General features: G+C 42.7%; 1 protein-coding gene and 1 long non-coding RNA gene across 2 annotated transcripts; both read right to left on the bottom strand.

Annotated features, from left to right (window-relative positions):
• Positions 1 to 1,428: 1,428 nt before the first annotated feature.
• On the bottom strand, positions 1,429 to 22,458 carry Wdr82 (WD repeat domain 82). Its single transcript, XM_048417525.3, has 9 exons — positions 21,998 to 22,458; positions 16,367 to 16,464; positions 12,295 to 12,361; positions 8,467 to 8,566; positions 7,902 to 8,018; positions 7,426 to 7,581; positions 6,930 to 6,999; positions 5,810 to 5,952; positions 1,429 to 3,983 (listed from the first exon to the last, which is right to left on the bottom strand). The coding sequence occupies exons 1-9, from the start codon at positions 22,156 to 22,158 to the stop codon at positions 3,954 to 3,956; spliced, it is 942 nt and encodes a 313-aa protein (XP_048273482.1). The 5' UTR covers positions 22,159 to 22,458; the 3' UTR covers positions 1,429 to 3,953.
• Positions 20,348 to 21,990, bottom strand: LOC148122292 (uncharacterized). The gene is made up of 2 exons (XR_015737707.1): positions 20,937 to 21,990; positions 20,348 to 20,906 (listed from the first exon to the last, which is right to left on the bottom strand). It is a non-coding gene; the product is annotated as an uncharacterized LOC148122292 (long non-coding RNA).
• Positions 22,459 to 23,179: the final 721 nt, after the last annotated feature.

The following is a 23,179-nucleotide window of genomic DNA, read 5'->3' as shown; positions in this document are numbered from 1 at the left end:
GTACTTGGGAAGCCGGGTAGTGGTAGTACATGCCTTTAATCTCAGCACTCAGGAGGCAGAGGCAGGTAGATCTCTGAGTATGAGGCCAGCCTGGTCTACAGAGCTATCTCCAAGACAGGTTCCAAGGCAACACAAAGAATTTGTCTCAAAAAAATAACAAAGACAGCCAGGGCTGTTCTGTCACAGAGAAACCCTGTCTCGATAAACCAAACCAAATTCTGTCTCCATCTAAAACTTACTGAGGTTCAGAATTATCTGTTGAAATATAGTACTCATTACATGAACTTTACCTGACTCCTAATACCACAACCAAGGGGCTTCAGGTAACACACAGCTCTAGATTGCAGTTACAAAACTTGTGTAGTTAACTTGCCTAGGATGCGCAGACCCATTTCCTGTATGTTATCCAAGGAAGACAGGACAGCCACATTGGTATTTTCCACTTCCTGCGTAACACAAACAGACCCTCAACTGGCCCCCTAAGCCCGACAGATAGCTGGCAGATGCTAGTGTCACTGTATAAGGCTGCTAAATTGGCTTCCTCTTTCTTCAGTACATCCCTCCACATCCTCTCAGCACAGTGCAGGCAACATCCTGTGCTGCCTCTTGCCCACACCAACTGCTGAGCCAGCTCGCCCCCACAACCTATGTCTGTTCCTCTTGTTCACACACTACAAGGGATTGGGCATATCAGGTCTCTACATTGCAAACATGTCGGAGTAGTAGCTGCAGTGAACTTCTATTACATTTGTGAGTTTTATGTGCACATGCCATAATCTAAGGACAAGTTTCAGGAAGTGGCTTTTCTACCATGGGATCGATCTGGGTACTGAACTCAGGTTGTCATGCTTACGTGGTAAGCGCTTTCAGTTACCCATTTTGCTGGATACTTGCTGGCTTTGAGGGGTCTTTTAGAGTAGACTAAGTAGGAAAGCCTGGTCAACTAAACCAAGCCATTTTCTTCCGAAGTAGCAGGCCACAACTTTACCTATTCTGGTTCAGTCAGGGACGCAGAAAGCAGGTCCCAAGTGACGATTCCCAATGCATTACCCAAGCAGGTGGCTCACCAGGCAGCCAGCTGGTCCTGCCAAATGCAATGATCACTTTCCATCAATCAGGGCCCTAGGATGCCAATCTGGTCAAAGTTTGAGGTAAACAGTGCAAGGCAGACAGTGAGGAGGTCTCTGAAGAACAGGGCTGGTCAGGCTCACCTTCTCCAGGCATTCATTACTGGCTCTGTGGTAATTTAACTGGATTCTGGGGTTAAGGGATGGGTCCAAGGGACTCCTGTTGCCCACAGGCCTGAAGGAGGCCCAACAGCTCACACAACACAACCTGAGCCAGAGCACTGGACCAGTGCATCCCTTCTGATGTAAAGCAGGCAAACCATGTCACAGAAACTCAATAGAAGAGACTGTAAGCCATAAATTCTGTTTAAGACTGGTAACATGGCAAAAAAAAAGTTTATGTTAAGTACAAAAGGGACATAAAATTGTATATACAGTAGGATAACAACTATGTAAACACATCAAAGTCTATGCACAGAGATATCTAGAAGAACATTTAACATCAAGATTAACAGTGGTACCATCTGGGTGGCAAATTGGTTCTTAAAAATTCCCAAATTTTCCTTCATAAGCAGTTAATTTTCAGTTACAACTGGGAACAATTTATTAAAAAAATACCCCAGTGGCTGGTGGTTGAACAGTGCAGTGTCAGTTGTCTCACACAGAGCAGTGGCTCTAGCCGATTTTCCAGAGGACAGTTACTACATCTCAGGGATACACCCCCAAACTGCAACTCTGCTTTCTCCCTCTTGCTTACCCTGTGACAACATACAGTATTATCAGTTCCAGTTGCATCTTCTATTAATTCAGAACTCAGCTCTGCTGCCACAGGGCCCAGCAGTGGCAGTGAGGCAGTATGTCTTCCAAGAGCACGGTACCTCAGCTTCGGATTCTCCTGAACTCAGTTTCCCTGCAGCCAGGCAGGCTGCTCTTTCATAGCTCTTTCAGGTGATGCAGTCTTGCTAATCCATGGTTACAGACATTTGCTCTCAACAGTTTATCTAAACATGGACTCTCACTCTTAGATTCTGAAGGTAGGCAGTAATAACTCCGACCTGGTTCCTACAGACTCTGGAAAGGCAGGACTGCTCAGCAACACTTAGACTTCAGCGAAGGTAGCCGCCTTTTCAGTTGGAATAACAAGTCAAAAAGTAATTGCTCAAAAAATAGCATTAGTGATTCGAAGCCTATGTCTGCTCCTGAACAGAAGCAGCGATAGCCTGATTGACACCTAGCAGCTGGGTACTCATGGGCAAATCATAGCTGATTGGGTCTTGATTTCTGGATCTGCAGGGGTATTGCTTGCCTAAATGTTTGACTACCATTTGTTTGCTATGGCCATACTGGGAAGAAAAGGTCAGTCGTGGCTCTTCTCAGTTTGGCCCTAGCCTGCTCTCAGAAGGGCAATGATGTAGACAAACAGATGAGAAGTCCTGACAAACTAAAACACTGTGGCTCTAGCACCCTGTCCCCAAATGCCACAAGCCAGGCACAGAAGCCATGCAAAAGTGACTGTCACACATATACAGGTGCAGACAGAGCATAATCAGGCAAAAAAGATTCTAATACTGTAGAGAGGGCCCCGAAGTGTGGCTTGAAGAGCACGGGAGTCATCCCAAGGCTCTTACTTAGCTGCCATGAAACAGCAAACACTAGAAGCTCTGCTTCACGTTGTCTCCCTAAGGTTAACAGAGAAGACTAACACTTGTGGCAAACACTACCCACAAATAGTCTTTCTTAGCTGCAGGGTTCCCTCTCCTGATGAACTCTTGATAAACTAGACGAGAGAGATAGTAGGCATATACACACTTATGTGCATGTTTGCACAAATGTATTTAAGTGGAAACGCACACTGTGCTCAAATACAAACAGATCAAGGGTCATATATAAAAAGGCTAAATATAACATATAACACAGGCCTAGAGCCAGCTCTTGGGTAAAGAGCTGGGTAAGAGGGGCATCATCTGCTGACTATGTACACAATTTATGGTGGGCAGGGAAGGAAGGCATCAGTGTAAACAACTCAGACTCATTCCACAATACTGGCCCACAGGAAAACGTGATGTGACTCAGGTACAAAAATAAACTACTACCTTGCTTTTGTACAAGCCCAGCTCGGTAGGATCCCCACAAAAAGACTGCGGGACTGTCTGGATGGGGGAATTGCACCAGGCGGCTAAACCTCTCAGCTCTCAGAATTTACCTGCTACTCCCTTCCCTCCCTTTCGTACTCTTGGGCCTTTTGTTAGCCAACATCTAAGCCCAAGACCTACCCCACCCACATACACAGGAATACTGTAAAGCCTCCTGACAAACAAGGTCCTTCTCTATTTGTCCCTTTCTTTCCTTCTTTGACCCCAAGGTATATGAAGACTTATTTTTGTAAATATTTGGCACCTACAAAACATGATGGTTGTGGAATAATGCCACAATTACACAGGGAGACCCAGTAACAAGACATGCAGGGTGAGGGCAAGGGGTGCTGAGCTGCCCTAGCATCTCAAACCAGAACTGTGGCTTCCCATGCATTTCTGGGATGGGAGAAGGATGTGCGGAGATTGGTGACGTCACTGGCTCTTCAGCAGCAAATATATTCAAAACTGAAAGGGCCCAAGGGCCCCACTGTAACCAGATCCTAAGTAACCACCCTCTGAAGAGCTCGGTGCAGTGAGAGCTGGAAAGGCTGAGTGCCGACTGAGTCTGCAGCACCAAGAGTCCTTTGGAAGGCGCTCAGCAAAGTAATTCTTTAGAACGATGGACAGCACATCCCTGGGAAGGCCATGTGGAAAGATGTTCTCCAGTCCAGTCAATCCCACTGTCATCTCAGTCACCTCTGACTTTCCTGTTGGCCGCCCTCACTGTACAAATAGCTGAGCAGTGTCAGGATCAGTCATCAATGGTGGGCAACCAGAAGGCCTGGAAGGAGAACATAAATAGGCTTCTTACAAAGCTAGGCTTCTCACTATGGAAGGTTGTTCCCCCCACCTCACAGCATCAAGGTACCCAACCCCAATGGTATGAAGAATTCGTCTGGTGGCCCTTATTTCTGATCAAACCATTATCTCTATGGAGCCAGAGACACTCTAAAAGTTGGTTCTGTTTACCTCCAACATCCACTCCTGTGAGTAACCTGGCCTTACTGCTAATCTCAAGGTGGCCTCAATCATACCCTTTCCTCCTAGAATCTGAGAAGAAAGAAGGTTTGAATGAGATGGTTTTGCTGCCTTTCAGGGCTAGATGGCTTTTTGGTTTCACATGATCTCAAACTTACCACATAAGCCCTTCCAAATGTTTAGATTATAGGTGTGCACCAACACGTCCAGCTTAAATTAGTTTCCTTTTGTCCTTCCAGTACTGGAGAACTGAACCCAGCCAGCCAGGGTTCATACATGGCAGGCACGTGCTCTAACTAAGCTGTATTTACAACCATTGCTGCATTTCTTTGATACTATCTTCTTGGCTTCCAAACACAAGAAATGGGCTAAAGGTGCAACTCAGTAGTAAAGGCCCCAGGCTCAAGCCTCAACATTAGAGGAAGAGGGTACTATGCTCTGGATAAAGGCAGTAGTGAAATACCTCATCCAAGTTCCTATCTTCAAGGGAAACTAGAAACCAAGATTCATCTACCACCATCTCCAGCTAATTCCGCTTTCTAAAATTATATTTGTGTTTGTGTGAACCATAGTGCATGAGTAAAGGTCACACAACTTGTGAGAGTTGATTTTCTCTTTATGAGTTCCAGAGATCAAACACACAGGTTGTCAGGCATAAGTGTTTCAATACCCGTAGAGCAGTCTTCTTGTTTTTAGTTCATTTTTGTGTGACCCAGGCTGGACTCAACTCCTGGTTACCCTGACTCTACCTCCCAAGTGCTAAGATTAATATGTCTGTCACCAAGCTTGATGTTTGATCCCTGGAAACCACACGGTGGAAGGAGAGAACCAATTCCCACAAGTCATTCTTTGACCTCTACATGTGTGCCATGGCACATGTTCAAGAACACACGAAGGAAAAACAAAATGAAATTATGCACGGTAGTGCACACTTTTAATCCCAGTTCTTGGGAGGCAGGTGGATCTCTTGAGTTCAAGAAAGACCACTCCAGTCTACAAAGAGTTCTAGGACAATTAGGTCTATATAGAGACCCTGCCTCAAATAAATAAATTAAAAATTAATAAAAACAAAGTAAGTGTGAAAATAAGTATTTATGAGCTACTAGAAGAATTTTTGAAGAACTCAATGGAAAAGAATGGAGGCATGGTGGCTTACACTTTTCATCTGAGCATTCAGGAGACTAACACAGATAGATTAATTGGAGTAGATGGTCAGTCAAGGCTAGAGAGAGACCTTATTTCCAAAAGCCATACCAAAACAAAACAATATTCAAAACTCCTGAAAGAATGCACCTATAAAACGTTGGTCAGAATATTTTAAGGAGAAAAACAAACAAACGAACACAACAACAACAACAAAAACCAGTAGCTTAGGCCTAAAACCCAAACCCAGGATCAGAGCAAAAACTGTTCTGCAAATCTTTAGAAAGCATAGATAATCCCATCTTACCGGAAGGAGTAATCGTGAAACTCCTTCAGGTATCTCATGACGTGGTGGTGCGACAGGGAAGCCACCACTTCTGAAACATGAACTTGTACTATGTGAATGGAATACTTAGCTTGCTGCCTGAGGCACCACACCCCAAATCAAAGGATCATAATGGAAAATATCTCTTACTGTTTACATACCATGTTGGAACAGGCGCTGGCAAAGGTCATGAACTTGGGGTTGAACTGCAAACAGGTAATGGGACCTGTGTGTTTACCATCCAATACAGCTACTTTTATACCACTCTCTCCGTTCCAGACATGGATCTTGCCATCTTCTGAACCTAAAGAGAATGATGGAGACAGTAACACTTCAAGAGGCAAATAGAGACAGATGAGAACAAGATAGATTGAGATCTAGAAAAAAGTTTCAGGACATATCCCTCAGCAGAAACTGAGAGGACAATGGCGGAAGGACACTGGGAATTATCTTGGCCTAATTACTTGTTCCTTTTTCTTTAGGGACTTAGTTTTGTTAAATAGCCCAGATTAATTTTGAATTCTGTACGTAGCCCAAGTCAGCCTCAAACTCTTAACTTTCCTTCCTCTGCCTTCTAGTAACAGCACCCAAGTGCTGGCAATTGGAGTGGCTATGCAGGGTGCTTTACTATTCTATGCCATCTTCCCCTCACGCCTTTACATTCTCATCTAGAAAGGGGGCTAAATACCATTAGCCTGCCAACATCTCACCAACGAGACTACTGAAGATTACATCAAATTACCAATACAACACAGTAGTGCTTTTTTAAGCCACGAAGGGAAAACCAGCACATTGCCAGTTCCAATAAAGAACCCATGTCAGTGTGATGACATACCCTGCAATCCCAGTACTTGGGAGATGGAGAATCAGAAATCCAATATAAGCCCTGACTATATATATAGCAAGTTCAAGTTCAGAAGGGCTATATATAAACAAGACCATAGGGAGAAAAAAAAGAAAGAAAAATGAACAAACAAACAAAGCCAGAGAGAAGGCTCAGAAGGTAAAGGTAGCCTGCCAGGAAGTCTGATGGCATGAGCCTAACCAATGGTACTCAAATGGTGAAAGGAGAAAATTGACTCCCCAAAGATGTTCTCTGACCTCCACATACATGGCACTGCGTGTATGCTAGCATCCACTCCACAGTAAAGGAAACTACGAAGTCTGAAGGTGCTGTACAGGAATCTGAAACCATCTATTAAACAGCATTAGTTACTTTGCTTGATAACATAAACATATGCATAGTAAAGAGGAATAATGAGGAAAATGAAATCAGCTCACCAATCATAATAAATTGTGAATCTGGAGTAAACGAAGCTTCGAGTGTAACAGCTTTGCTGTTAGCATAACCCTGAAACAAAAGAGAATGGTTCTCATTATAGGGCCATTGATAAAAACAATTGCATAAAAACACCAACCCAACACACAAACCCCTTTTCACCAAAGGTCTTTGAATGTACAGTGTCACCAAGACCAAATGTAGCTGCTATTCCACACAAAACACCCCCAACCCTAACTCCATATTTAGCGGGGAGGGTACAAAAACCCCTGTCTATTGTTATTAATAATTATACTTAAAAAGTAAACTTAGGGCACTTTGTAAAAGGTGAACGACTCCAGTACAAAGGAGGTAAAGTTCATGTGCAGGAAGAAAACATATGCCCATGCCCCATCACTAAGTCAACGATAACCATTATCTCCACAATCCAGCTAACAGCATTCCCAGCCCAGGCCTTATGAGCAAGGAAATAGCCATACTTCAAAGCTGTCAGCTCACCCCAAATGTGTGCATCACCACACCCTTGAATGCATCAATAAGACGGATGAAGCTGCCGTTGGTAGAAATGAGTATGAGTTTGCCATCATTGCTGAACTTAAGTCCTGTCCACTCACAAGTCCGATCATACTGCATCTTAAAGGTTGCAAATGGTCCCTGCAAAACACAAAAAATAGCAGTTCCCAGGCTCCACACACATCAGTACTTCCTTGAGTAGAATTTCTTTTCTATCCATTTAGAGTCTTCGTAAGTGGGCAAGCTCTGCCACTTTCTGTTGCGCAGTACTTCCTCCTCCACCACAGAAAGGCTGTCTTTTTAGACAGGGTCTCACTATGTAGACCAGGCTGGCCTCACAGAGATCCCCTGCATCTGCTCTGGAGTGCACCACCATGCCTGGCCTAGAAAAGGTTCTCACACTCCAACATGCCCTTAAATTTTCTGCAACCTTAGTATAGCTCAAGAACTCAAAGATTTACCTTATCAAAAGAACGAAGGTCATAAAGTTTGACCATTTCTGAGTTGACACCTGCAGCAAAAATTAACCCTTCTGGATCAAAGGAACAAACTGGTTTGCCCTGTAGATGCATGAGGCCCTAAGAGAAAAGAAGACAACAAGTTAATGAAGGAGTCTACCACTCAATCATGGACTTTTTCCATGAAAACTAAGGAAGGAATAGGAACTGCACCCAGCTACCTATAAAACATTAGAAGTAAACTGACTAAAATGTAAAAAGTCATTATATGATGCATTTCCAATCAGCCTTAACTGTACAATATTAAAGAGTTCAAAGAGAAACAAACCCCTTGAGGCTAAAGTGTTTAGGCATTTGTTCAGACACTAAGCCACATTATAATGCAATCTGCTCTGGAGTAGGAGATCTGCTGATCAAGCAGTAGCCAACTGAGAAAATATTTTGCTGCCACATAAGAAGACTCTGGGATCCCAAAATGGAACCGCTGCTGTCTCCCTTAACTGAGAGGGAGAGCCGATAATGCTTTCCACAGAAAATGCTCAAAAATATAACTGTGAGGTACCATTACCTGGCAGTTAGGAGACCGGAGATCCCAGAGTCGAATGGTCTTATCAAGAGACCCAGAAATGAAAGTGTCATCCACAGGTGACATGGACAAGGCCACCACCCTGCAATGTATCAAGATAAATAGGAGTTGAAGCAAAATACGAGTAAAAGTTGGATGTGAACCCTAAACCATTCTGCCTGTCTACATAAAACCTGTTTTCCCAAGACTACCATCTTAAGAAGCACACGCAAACCTATCTTAGGCAACCAAAAGCAATAAAGCAATAGTAAAATGAAAAAAAAAAATCAACCTAAAGCTTCTGTATTTAAAAAAAAAAGCATGGTCTCAAGTTGAAGCTATACAGTTCAGTGGTAGTGTTAAAAACAAAATATGTAATTCTATTGACAATCAAAAGCACAGTGATATACTATTTCACAACACTAATGGCTGTCATAAAAGGACTGCTCAGCACTGGTGAAGAGGAGCATGGCGGAAAATTAGAACCCCTGTATACACCACTGATGAAATATGGGGTACAGATGCTCTATAAAAGCTCTTTTCAGGCCAGGTGTGGTGGTGCTTAAGAGGTAGAGAGAGGCAGGTGTGTTCAATGCTAGTCTGCTCTATATAGTGAGTTCCAAGCCAGTTCCAAGTCTGATCCTCTGACCCCATCACAAAAAGTCAAAACTAACTAACCAAACAAACCAACCATACATTTTCTGGAAAGACTCAGAAATTCCATTCCTAGATATATATACTTTAGCAAACTGAAAATATCTACACTAAAATGTACACATTTTTACAGTAGCATTTGGAATGGGAATAACCCAAATGCTCACTAATTAACAAATCAACAAGAATGGGCTAGCTATATAACATGACTCAATATTATTTGAGAACAAAAAGAAACCAAGTGCTAATTTACATAACAACAGGGACGACCTTTGGAAACATCATGTTACATGAAAAAAGACAAACACAAAAGGCCGCATGTTATCTGACACCATTTATACAAAATGTCTAGAGACAGCTCTTAGATGACTAGCTGCTAATGGGTATAGAGTTTCTCTTAGGAGATGAAAATATTCTGGAATTATAGTAGCAGTGCTTGCCCAACTACATACATACATACATACATACATACATACATACATACATACAGACAATCACAAAATTGTGTTTCTTATTTTGAGATGGGTTTCGTGCAGCCCAGGTTGCCATGACAATATAATAGGGAGAGCAGAATGTATATAGACACATTTTGTCACATTGTTTAGCTCAAAAGTTCACAAGGACTAAGTTGATACAAAAGGCTCTGTGCTGATAAGTACAGGGAACATAAGAACTAAACCCTGGCCCTAGGAAACTTACCTGCCAGTTCACACTGTGCCAACACACTAGAGCCAAAGTGAATAAAGTGGCCCATCCTTTGGCTTACACAGTAACTGACACTTCCTGTCTTCAGCAGCACAGAAATACCCTGCCTGTTTCTAAGTGCAACTTCTTTACTGATTTCCCCCCTTAGGGAGAAGGAGTTTGAGACAGGGTATTAATATGTATCCCAGGATGACCTTTACTTTACTCTGTATCCAAGCAAGCCTCCAAGTCCTAACATTCTCCTAGCTCAGCCCCTATAGCACTAGAATCACAAGGACATACCACCATGCTCAGCCAGAAACACATTCCCCCCCCCCCCCCCCGGCTTTTTGAGGTGAAGTCTCTATGTAGTCCTAGTTGTCTTGGAGCTTGCTATGTACACCACCAGGCAGGCCTGGAACTCACAGAGATCTGCCTGTCTCTGCCTCCTGAGTGCTGGGATTAAAGGCATGCTCCACCATGTACAGCAGACGGACCACTTCCAACAGGCAGCTCTTAGTCATCTCTCTTTTCATCCTTCAGGCATGATGTGGCCCTCTTGAAATCAGGGCAGCTGTGACTACTACTGTGGAACCCTCAAAAGACCCTGATCCCTTCCAAGGATATATAAGGAGTTAACAATTACGTGGAAGAGAAGAGAGATGGGTATAGCTGCCATTTAAGTCCCATGCTCCTATAAACAACTAGAATTAAACTTACTGGTTCACAAAGTTAAGACTTGGGTGAAATCATTTCTTTGGCCCATCACTGGTATCCTATTCTGGATACCAGTAAAAAAAAAAAGACAGATGTCTTTTTACACCTCTCAGCAAAAGTGACATAATACCTGTCAGGGCACTCTACCATCTACATTTATATACACGTCTTTAATCCCAGCACTTGGGAGGAAGATAGGCAGATCTCTAGGAGTTTGAGCCCAACCTGGTCTAGACAATGAGCTCTAGGACATTCAAAGCCGCACAGTAAGACCTTGTCTCAAAGAGACAGAGAGAGAGAGAAAGGAAAGAAAGATAAAGAGTAGAGGGCTGGAGTGTTGTGGAATAATCTTTTTGTACATTGTGAAGAAGTGTCACTCAGATTGGTTTACTAAAAAACTAAATGGCCAATAGCTAGGCAAGATTTTCGGGGGAGAGACTGCTGGGAAGAAGAAAGGCGGCGTCACCAGTCAGAAGAAAGGAAGCTGCATGGGCATTACAAAGTAAAGGTAATAAAGCTGTGAGACAAAAAGCAGACAGATAAATATGAGTTAATTTAAGTTGTAAGAGATAGTTAACAACGAGCCTAAGCTACTGGCTGAGCTTTTATAATAAATAATAAGTTTCTATATTGTTATTTGGGAGTTGACAGGCGAGACAAAAATAAAAGTCCATTTACAAATGGTGCCATGGAGAGATGGCTCAGTAGTTAAGAACACTGGCTGAACTTCCAGAGGTCCTGGGTTCAATTCCCAGCACCCACATGGTAGTGCACAACCACCTATAACTGTAGCCCCATGGGATCTGATGCCCTCTTCTGGAATGCAGACATTTATGTAGACACAACAACCATATACATAAAACACATAAACAAATAAGTCTTAAAAAACTAACAACAAAAGTCTTCCTTCACATCATAAGGAGCATGTTGAGGCTAATTCAATGTTGGCTCTGTAATGGAAGGTCTTATAAATGCAAATAGTTCTTTTGTTAAGAGCTAACTGAGATTTGGCTTTGCTAAATAAACACTAAGTCTAATTTTAAAGCATAGGTTATCACCCAATAACTTTAGTCCACCATATCTTTTTCTTTTTTTAAAGATTTATATATTTATTATGTATACAGTGTTCTATACTGCAGGCCAGAAGAATAGCAAATTGTGAGTCACCATGTAGTTGCCAGGAATCAAACTCAGGACCACTGGAAGAGCAGCCAAGACTCTTAACCTCTGAGCCACCTCTCCAGTCCTTAGCCCACATTTCTTAAGCACACACAGGATTCTTGTATGGCAATGCTCTTGCATTGAGTTACACCTAACCCTCTCCTTAATTATATTTATTTTTGGTAAGAAGAACTGAATATAGAGCCACATACATGCTTAGCATGTACTCAGCCACTGTACTCTAAGTTCATTATTTAAAAAGGTCCTTTGTTTTTCAAGGCTGGGTTTTTCTGTGTAGACCAGAAAGTCCTCAAACTCAGAGATCCCCCTGCCTCTACCTCCTGAGTGATTGGATGAAAGTGTACACCACTACTGTCTGGCTCCTTACTTAAAATTTTAGTAGAGATCACGTGGTAAGTTATCTCTGAAACTCATCTTCTGCTTCCATAACCTCAGCAAACCAAGAAGTGACTGAGTTCAGTTAACAAGATGAAGAGGAAGGCTGAACAGCAGTAAGGAAAGCTGGATTTACCAAGAAAACGTTTCCCTTCTCGTCCATTTTCTGAGTCACTTGAGGGATAAAGGAAGGTATAACCATACACTACTGAGTCTTACCTTTTGCTGTGTCCAGGAAAATATCTGATGTATTTGTTGTCATGTAATGACAAGTAACGAATAGTATCTGTAAGAAAACAAACAAGGGATGACATTTTACTATTTAAATAAAATTTACGTTGCATTTTCATTTTTGAAAAGACAACGTCTAAGCACTTACTATATCCTATTACCTTAGCAAATTACAGATAGCTAAAGGGGAACAACTTTTCTCTCAATGAAGAGTACACATACAGGTTCATACAACTCAAAAGCCAAGTGTTTCAGCTGACAGCATTTATACCAACATTTAATATCACTATTTTGGGGCCCAGATGTACAATTCAATGGTGATGTGCTTGCCCAGTGTATGGGAATCTCGATAGTTCAATCTGCAGCACTGCGGTAGGGGTGGGGGACTCAGAGTGAAAACTACAGTTAAAAAAAATAATTGTTTTGCTACCAATCTTTAGATTCTTCATAATTTAAAATTCTATCTGTCCTATATAAATTTTTTTTTGGCAAGGAAAAAAATCACTAGCTATAGACTAATTTTAGTGTCTGCAAAGTGATAAATCGTACATTGAGTATCAGGCCCATAAATCAGAGGGCTACATAGTGAATTTGAAAATAGTGTAGCTACACATCTGATCTGTCAAAGAAAAGACAGAAAGAGAGGTAAAAAAAAAGAATTCTATCTAGAAAAGTAAACAATAGGGATTAGAGGATGGCTCAGACGCTTAGAGCACTTAGCTTCCATTACCAGAAGCCACAAGGTATATTACAACTGTGTGTAATTCCAATTCCAGGATCTGACATCCTCTTCTAACCTCCCTGGGCACCGGACACATATGTGATACATAGATATACATACAAGTAAACCACTCATACACATTTAAAAAAGAAAGGAGGAAGGAAAGAAGAGTATGATGACAACAGAATGAAGTGAGGTTGGGTGTGCAGGTCAGTGCATAGTGCTTGACTAGCATTGTACAGTTAGTGAAACCCTGTCTCAAAAACCAAACTGAAATGCCAATGAAAACAAAAACAAAAAATAGGAAGAGAAACAAACTGTTGCTGAGAAACAGATAATAAACATGGCACCAAATACAGGAAGGACAAAAGATATTATTATAAAGGCTAACAGAAGATAAGAGAGGTTCAAGGCAGGTGTGACGGCACACCTTTAATCCCAGCACTCTGGAGGCAGAGGCAGGTGGATTCCTGTGAGTTCCAGGCCAGAATGGCCTACAAAGCGAATTTCAGGACAGCCAGGGATGTTACACAGAGAAACTCTGTCTCAAAAAACAAAACAAAGACAAACAAACAAAGGAAAAAGCATAAAGAGTTCCAAAGCATCAAGTGGCTTATAAAGGTGTTTTGTTGTTATTGTTGTTTGTTTTTTTCCCAGGGTCCCATTCTATAGTAAATGTTGACTTGAAACCCATTATATAGCCCAGGATAGCCTCAAAACTAACAGCAAATCTCTAGCCTCAGGCTCCCAAATGCTGGGATTACTGTACACACGTGGCTTGCAGGGATGCAGTCTGAGAAAAGGAATCCTTTCTATAGGATCAATAACAGAATTCTACATGGCTTATTTGAACAACTCCAAGTCTCTCAAATGACAATCATGAAGCATTTCTGGTTATTCAAGTGCTAGAAACTATTCACCTGCCCTAAGAGAAGAGATCCCTTCCCCATTACCTGAACTCCTAGAGACGAGCAGGGCTTCGCCATCTTCTCCACCCCACTTGGTAGCTGGTGCGCTGTTCCTGGCAAGGCAGTGGCCTGTACAGTTATCTCCTGTACCGGGTGGTATCATAGACCCTCAAACTGTACAAACTACTACCTCAGCCTGGAATCAGGCAAAAGAGAACGGAGCACTGGAGGAACTCTGCAGGACGCACACGAGGCAGGAAAGGCAACATCCCCACAGCAGAGGCCTGGCAGCAAAGCTACAAGTGCCACACATTTGCCTCATCTTGTACCATATTTGGAGAATCGTTTAATCACTCAGAAAAGTAGCCCAACAAAAGAAATACACTAGTTATTTAGATATAACTAACCATTCATCCATACATCCAACCATCCACCCTCAAGATCTTAGTAATTATTCTTATCCAAAAGCATCAACAGTATTGCCTACTTAGAAAACTACTTCTGAAACAGTCAAGAAAAATAGAAATTAGATATGTACTAAAATCAAGTCTCATTAAAGAAAAACTTCTGCTTATTTGCTTTGAGACATATTAAAATAGCAATATGTATTTAAGTAATCCTTGCTGAGTGGCCGGGCATGGTGGTGCTTGCCTTTAGTCCTAGCACTGAGTAGAATTCCTTTGAGTTTAAGGTCAACCTGGTCTATGTACAGAGTACCAGGACAGACAGAGCTACACAGTGAAAGTGTGTCTCAAAATAGGGAGGGAGGCAGAAGAAATTATTCTGTGACCAAGAGCACATACTGCACTTGCACAGGACTTTAGCTCAGTTCCTCAGTACCCATGCCAAGACAGTTATTAACAACCTGTAATTCCACGTCCGGGATCTGATACCTTCTGGTCTCTGTGGGCACCTGCATTCACATGTGCACATTATCACTTCCATGCACACATACACTAGATCAAAAATAAACCTTAAGAAAAAAGAAAAAGCCAGATGCCAGAGAGATGATGGCTCAGAGGTTATCAGTGCTGCTCCTCCAGAGGACCTGAGTGTAGTTTCTAGCACTCACAGCACATGGGAACCTGATGCCCTCTTCTGTCCCAAGGGTACTGGCACACACCCACACACATAAATAAAAATAAATCTAACTGTGCCTGCCACAGTGGCACAAACCCATAATTTCAGTACTCAGGTGTATGAAGCAGGAATATCATTGATCAAGGGCAACCTAAATTACAGTGATACTATCTCTGTACTAAGAAATCTTACTGCAAAAAGCCAATCAGTAAACCGGTACCAATAAGGATAAAATAAGATTAAAATACAAGCATGTGATAATTCAACAACTGAGACAGTGTGACAATTTAGGAATTTATTCCACGGGAAATCAATCAAAAGCAAAGACTATTTCTTAAAAATAAAGTTTCAATTCTTCAAAAAATTACTTAAAAAAAAAAAAACAGTAAGTATTCCTGGAATCAAAGACCACAAAGATCATTGCACTATTCTTTATGACACAGACCATAAAAGAGCCAAACTCTTCTAATTTCCCCTAAACTAGCACAGCTGAATGATTTGTAAGCCTTTTTGCTTGTTTTTAAGAAAGGGTCTAGCTACAAATGCTAAACTGTCCAGATAGGGCTAAACTGCCCTGAGTGCTGAGATGCTTCTACTATTTTTCCTCCCAAGACAGGGTTTCTCTGTGTAACAGTCCTCACTGTCCTTGAACTCCCTTAGTAGATCAGGCTGGCCTTGAACTCACAGAGATCTGCCTGAGTGCTGTAATTAAAGGCACGTGACACCATCAACTGGCTGCTTCTACTACTCTTAATCTTATGCACTGATCTTTCTAGTTTGCCTTTAGAGTATTTGCAAATTGTTTTATTCTCCCTCAGTTAGAAATGTAAAAGTTATCTTTATACCAAACACCTGCCTTTTTTATTTTTAGTTTCTGAAGATAAGGCTTCACTACGTAGAGTCCAGGCTAGCCTTTCCTCCAGCCTCAGACTCCCAAGTGATGGGAATACAGAGGTAACATGTCAGTCACACCTGGCTTAACCCACACATTCTGAACGGAAAGGCCCATTAGTTTACTAATTGCTATGTGTCAAGTATGTCTTCCTTTCGTTTTTTTCTAAGTATTCTTTCAAGTTTCAAGGAGTATAAATCATAAAACAATTAGTTACTTCCTACTTTTCCTTTTCCTACTCCCCATTGTAAAGTAGACATTTTCATATTCTGTTCCAAGTCTTTCCAAAGTGCAGTGGCTCGCTTCCAGCATCCTTTCACTTTTAAAGATGTAATTAACACTACTAACATTATAGGAAAATATTTAAACCAACTATAACCAAAGCGCAAATTCTCACACATATTCTGTCAAGGACTTCAAAGGAACCATGACCGTGACCTCCTAAAAAGGCTTGCTTACCGTCTATTTTGTTAGAGCTGTAAACGACTGTGTTAGCTGCATGAGTGTATCTGATGAGGTCCACACCATACTTCTTACTGTACAGGGTTCTCTTTGGTCTGATGAGCAAACAGAGGGAAAAACAGAAGCCATCAGAATCCAGTATCACAAACACTAGAGCTCTCCACATAAACAGGAGCACTTGACTGATATGGCAGGGGCAAGCATTATTAGTAAACTCAACTCAGGTCTTCTGTAAATGTAGTACAAGCTCTTTACAACCGAGCCACCTCTCCAGCCACCAAAACCCATCTCCTGAGTGTAATTGTTCCAATAATAGTCTTTCACTTGTGAACACAAGTTAGAAAGTAAAAGTAAATACAGGGCATAAATTCAATTTCTTTACCACACAATATTCAAAAGAAGGGGGGGGGGCGCGCGAGGCAGGATCTCACATGACCTCCAAGGCCCTAGGTAGTTGATGGCCTTGAACTCATGATTCTCCTGCCTGGGCTTCTCCAGTGCTAGAATTATAAGAGTGGGCCACCACACCTGGCTTCAAATGAGAACTCTGAGAATATTATTTGAGAAAAGGGTATACAAAACATCACAAATCATGACTTACAACAGAGGGATATGAGTAACTGAAAGCCAGTAACTTTTCCTAAGCATTCATTCAGAAAGCACTTTCTTGTTCTTTTTTTGAGACAGAGTTTCTCTGTGTAACAGTCCTGGCTGTCCTGGAACTCAGAGATTCACCTACCTCTGCCTCCTGAGTTCTGGGACTAAAGGTGTACACTACCACCACCTTGCAGAAAGCACTTTCTTAAAGGCAATAATCTATCAAAATTGAAACCTGATGTAACACTGTTATATTCCTAATATCACTCACTCTTGAAGGTGCACAACTTCCCTATAGAGAGATACAAAGTTCTGGCTGAGCCTTTTAGAAAACAGGCAAATCTAACTCTCCCCAGCAAAATTAGTCAATGGTTCCTTTTTCTTTTCTTTTTTAAATGACTTATTTTTATTTTATGTACACTGGTGTTTTGCCTACATGTGTGTCTGTATGAGGGTATCAGACCCTTAGGAACTGAAGTTACAGACAGTTGTGAGCTGCCATGTGGGTGCTGGGAATTGAACCTGGGTCCTCTGAAAGACAAGCCAGTGCTCTTAACCACTGAGCCATCTATCCAGCCTGGTTCCTTTTTCTTTTACTTTAATGTAAAAGTATGTGTCTCCAACACCAAAGTTCCAAACTATGTGTTAAAGTCCCTTAATGCAAACCTTGATGATCTAATAAGAATCTCAAGGGGCTGGAGAGATGGCTCAATAGTTAAGAGCACTGGCTGCTTGCTCTTCCAGAGGTCCTGAGTTCAATTCCCAGCAACCAAATGGTGGCTCACAGATCTCCAGGGGGATCTGATGCGATCTCTTGGCATAAATGCATACATGCAGTTAGAGTACTCATACATAAAATAAATGAAAAAAAATTCAGAAAAACCTATAACCAAAACGTTTGTCACATGCTGTTTAAATTAGAATTTTTTTTTAACCCAAATACCTCTAGAAAACAAAATTTGAATGCTAGAATTCTCCATATGAATCAGGTCAGAAAATAAGAAAACCTTTAACATATTTTACATTTATGTCTAGAAGAATTTTAAATCAGACATGGTGGCTCACATCTGTAATTACAGCCAGAATTTGAAAGGCTGCAGGAGGATCACAACAAATTCAAGGCCAGTTTAAACTACAAAATGAGACCTGTCTCAAAAACAAAAAGAAATCAAGCTCCCGCAGTAATGTTTGAATTTATGTAAAAGAATGTTTACTTTCTCAACGTAAAATTATTTTGGAACCAGTAGGTTAAGCAATCAAGTGATCCAGGCTGCTTGATCCAAGTGATCAAGTCAATCATTTGCATTTTCAATTGTTAAAGTGATTGAGGGTGAGGCCTTCTGCCTCATGAAACCTATTCCAAACAAGAGCTCTTCAAATTGTAGTATACTTCCTATATGTCTGCCTTTTGTGAAATAACATACTACCAGATCCAATCTTCTGTCTGGAGTGTTTGGTAATTAATGATTAAGTAAAGTTGAGGATGTGCCTACACTAAAGGTTGATGACTTTGCATTTATCAGAAATCCTAGTACTTCAGCCCATCTGAAATTGAAAACAGGGCTAGGGGATATGGTTCAATCACAGAGGGCTTGTCTAGCATTCATGGGGTCCTGGATTCTAACTTCAACACTGCAAATAAACAAAGACAAAGCAGTAAAGCATGTGGTTCCACTAAGATAAGACCTGTATGTCTTAAATCTAAAAAAACACTGAGATTTGTTCTTAATGAAAGAACGCTATTTCTTTATTTCAGTTCTATTATGAAAGTAAGAGCCTAAATTACCATTGCATATGTCTTTTCATGCACTTTTTTTCCCCCAAGTATTCTGGCAAGCTCCTTCTTTAGAACTATGATTCTGGAGGCAAAGTATGAACAAAGAAAATGACAGTAAAGCCAGCTGGTGTGTGGGGTGGTGCACATCTATAATCAAGCACTTGGAGCATAGAAGGATTAGGAGTTTAAGGCCAGCCTTGGATACATTGGAAGTTGAAAGGTAGCCTGGGTTACATGAAACTGTTGTCTTAAGGCTAAGTATGTGTGTGTCTCTGTGTGCGTGCACGTACACACACATAATTAGAATAAAATTTAAAAATCAAAATGCTTTGGATAATTTGTATTGCCAACCACAAGCAAAAGTCCCTTATATTCTTTCAAGCTGAAATATAACTCAGAAAACAACAAAAAAATCCTCAAAATCTCTTTTTGGGCTAAAAACAACTGCCATTAAGCCCAAAAACCTGAGTTAAAGCCCCAGGACTCATTTGATAGAAGGAAAACACCAAATCCTTCAAACTGTCCTCTGACGTATACACGTACAGCAAGCTCACACACACACAAAAAAACTGTATGAAAAACTACTTTTGATACAAAAGAAAAATGTAGGGGCTGGGGAGATGGCTCAGTGGTTAAGAGCACTGGCTGCTCTTCCAGAGGTCCTGAGTTCAATTCCCAGCAACCACATGGTGGCTCACAACCACCTGTAATGAGATCTGGCGCCCTCTTCTGGCCTGCGGGCATACATGAAGGCAGAATGTTGTATACATAATAAATAAATAAATCTTTAAAAAAAAAACAAAAGAAAAATGTAAAAAGAAAACATTTTTTAAGCCAAACATTATTGGTTCACACTTGTAATCCTAGCACACAGGCGGCTGAGGCAGGAGAATTGCTGTTTGAAGCCAGCCATCCTGACATACTGAGTTCCAAATGTTGAGAATGTTGGATTATTCTTCTAAAATACATTGTTAGATCTATTTTATGTATGCGCATGTTTTGCCTGCATCTATGCATGTGCATGCTGTGCACTTCCAATGTCTGTGGAGGTCAGAAGAGAGTATCAGATCCCCTGGAACTGGAGTTAAATGTAGTCGTGAGCTTCCAAGTCGGTTCTGGCATTCAATCCAGGTTCTCTGCAAGATTAGCATGTGTTCTTAACCCCGAGCCATCTCTCTAGCTCCTGGATCCTCTTTTCAAACATGTATTTTGTTTTTTAAAGACTTATTTTATTTTTATATATGTATAGGTGTTTGCCTGTATGTCTGTGTATCACATGTGTTCCTGGTATCAGGGAAGTTAGAAGCAGGGGTCATCTCCTGGAACTAGAGTTACAGATGGTTGTGAACCTCCAAGATGTAGTTGGAAACTGATCCCAGACCCTCTTTAAGAGCAGCAAGCATACTTTTAAGGATCTCCAGTTCCTTATTTTCTTTTTTTGAGACAGGGTCTTGCTATGCAGTTCACGCTGCATTCCAATATTCCCACTCCCACTCTTCCAAGTGCTGGAATCACAGGTACTGCTGAGCAAGAAAGTTCTTTGGAACATTGTAACTTTCTATTAAGTCTGTAGTCATGTAAAAAGGTTTTATGCATGAATAAACTGTATTAAAGTCTTAGCATTTTATTCCTTTGAATAAGGAATATGCATTTCCATTTTTGCTTTTGGGGGGGAAGATTCTGATCTATGTACTGAATTAAACATTTCAAGCAAACCAACTTCAAATTACTTCTAGCTTCCAACTTTAAAATTCTACCAGCTCTTCCAAACAAATTCGAATGGTCAGAGTAGGGCAAAAACAAAAATCAATGCACTAAAATGAACATCAATTCAAACAACTATCTGTCCAGCTAGCAATTCTCTCATCTCCAGGACCACCATTGTAGGGAACTCTTCCCCACAGCAGGCCGGTCCAGAGACAGTTACATAATACTTTGTTACAGCCCCAGTGAGGAAAACAGTCAAGAAAAACATCACAGACAGCTCAGTCTACAACACAGCCTTACTTTAGATGAACTCAGAGAGGCAAGTTCCAAAAGAAAACTGTCTGTTATTTGAAAAAATAAACAAAAGGAACAGTTTCAAAATCATAGGTAGCTTTAACAAAATGTTAAAAACAGTAGCTATTAAATTAAACCAAACATCTGCTTAGGAACTGTTGGCTAAAGTTGACAAGGGACATCAAATTTAGCCTAAAACTAGTTTCTGCTGCAAAGGAGGTCACTGCTTATCAAGGACTTGGACTCACAGGGGTAAGACTAGGCAGACAATGTCTCCCCGGACTCAGGGTATGAAAAAGGCAAAGTGCTCTGCTCAGCAAAGATACATAACCGCAGTATCCTTGTCCGCGGAAGTTCTCCAATAGGTGACACCCATAACCAGATCCAGAATTTTGTTAATCCCAAGCAAACCATACTGGCGGGGTTTTTGGACTGTTTTGGGTCTCGCCTACTAAGCCCAGAATTCAGAATCTGCCTGTTCCTGTCGCCCAAAAGCTGAGATTGCTGGCTGGGCCGCCACACCCCGGGAAACTTTTTTTTCTTTTGTAATGCAAAAGGAAACACTAAATTGTTCAGAATGCTTTCTTTGTTTTAAAGGGAGCTCACATTCTGACCAGAATGGGGCGGCCAAGTTCGCATGAGTCTGGCAAAGAAAAGTTTCCGGGAGGCTGTTTAACAAGTTAACTGTAAGCAAGCGTGGGCATCGGGATAGGCAAAGGGCAGTACGCTCACACAGTCACAATCGATAAATCCTGACAGCTAAAAACTGCATCTCGCGGGGACTGCTGGCAGAAAGGCCGCGCGGGAAGCGGAGGGGCAGGGACGGGCGCGGTGCCAGGGCTGAATCCAGGTCACCGCGGTGAGGGCAGAGAGCCGGCGCCGCTGCTGGGCAGAGCCGCTGCTACGGTTCTGTACCGAGCTCAGAGCCGAGCCGCACCTCCTGACAGTCGAGAGCGGCGGAAAGGGCCGCCGTTCTGGTGGCCGGGTGTACGGACGCGGCGTTTAAAGGTCAAGGTCAAGGTGGGGTTTGGCGGGCGACGGGGAAGCGCGCTCGGGAGAAACCGGAGACACATGCAATAGCAAGGCTGGTGTTACTACGACCACCATCGTCTTAGAGAAAGGAAAGAGCTCCTGCAGCACTGCAGGATGGAGGCGGAGTGAGCGACAGGCTGGGGGGGCCTCAGGCGGGGACCAGCGATGGAGGAAAGGAGGGGGGCACTCGGAGCCCGGCCCGCGGCCCCCGCCACACTCACTTGCCCTCCTGGCAGTCATACAGCACGATGGAGTCATCGTCGCTGCTGGAGATGACCGTCTCCCCATTGGGACTGAAGTCGAAGCAGTTGATCTTGTCCGAGTTCTCGCGGAACACCTTGGCGACGCGGAAGCTCCTCAGCACGCTGTCGGTCAGCTTCATGGCGGCGGCTGCTGCTGCTGGAGGCAGCCGCGGCGGCGCAGGGCCGGGGCGGGGCCGAGAGGCGAGAGAGCGGGCGGGTTGCTCAGGGCCAACCCCAGCGGTGCGGGCGCCGCGCTGGCGGCTAGCGGGAGGACGGCTGACAGTCAGGCCGCCGCGTCGTCCTCCTCAGGTCACGCTCTCGCGTCGGGATACGGGACCTCGCTGACCGTTCTTCTCCGCGGTCACCTCAGGGCCAACCGGCGCTGTGCCGGCTCATTGTGTTCGCCATCTTGAAGGGAGAAGCAAAATCAGAGGGCGAGGAGGCTCGGCCGCGACGAACGCCGGGAAAGGGGGCGGGCCGGGAACGGAGGCGCGAGTCGAGAAGGCGGGGAGATGACGTCAGCGGGGCGGGCGCACATTTCCGCGGCCCGGGATCGCAGCTCGCTGGTGTGCTGGGGGAGGCCGGCGGGCGTGGAGTGGAAAAGCCTTTCCTGAGGGCGGGAAAGTTGAGGTCGCCTCGGGACTGGTGCCTTTGTGAGTGCTACCAGGAACAGTCAGGTATCCCTGGGGCGACCGGTACTAGCGTGATCGTCCCGCGTGGCCTGTTCGTGGGGTGACTCAAGGGAACCCATCACTGAGGGGCTTGACCACTACACCACCAACCCAGGAGGCCTCCATTTCTTATTTTAATGAAGTACAACATAAACAGTTTTAAGTGGGTGACCTTTTATTTTCAATTGGATATAATATGCTCAGAATATCAGAGCTTTCTTTAAAACCTGCTTCAGAAGATAGCTTCTTCAGCGCATGAAGATAGCTAACTTCAAGTGCGGAAGGAGGGGGAGCCTAATGAAGGTTCACTCACTGGCAGCTAAGAGGAAGGAAGGTCTGAGTCCCATAGAACCTGGACAGTGGTGAGCGAAATGAAAACCACGACATGGAAACACAAGAAAAATTGTAGTCTTCTTGGAAATAACTAGAAATTGAATCCCACATCCTTCTGTAAAAACAAAATAAAACAAAACAAAAAACCTGAGGTATC

The sequence above is a fragment of the Myodes glareolus genome, chromosome 4, assembly GCF_982192425.1.
Source record: "Myodes glareolus chromosome 4, mMyoGla1.1, whole genome shotgun sequence".
NCBI classification, from domain to species: Eukaryota; Metazoa; Chordata; class Mammalia; order Rodentia; family Cricetidae; genus Myodes; species Myodes glareolus.
This window is presented reverse-complemented; position numbering and strand designations above follow the sequence as displayed.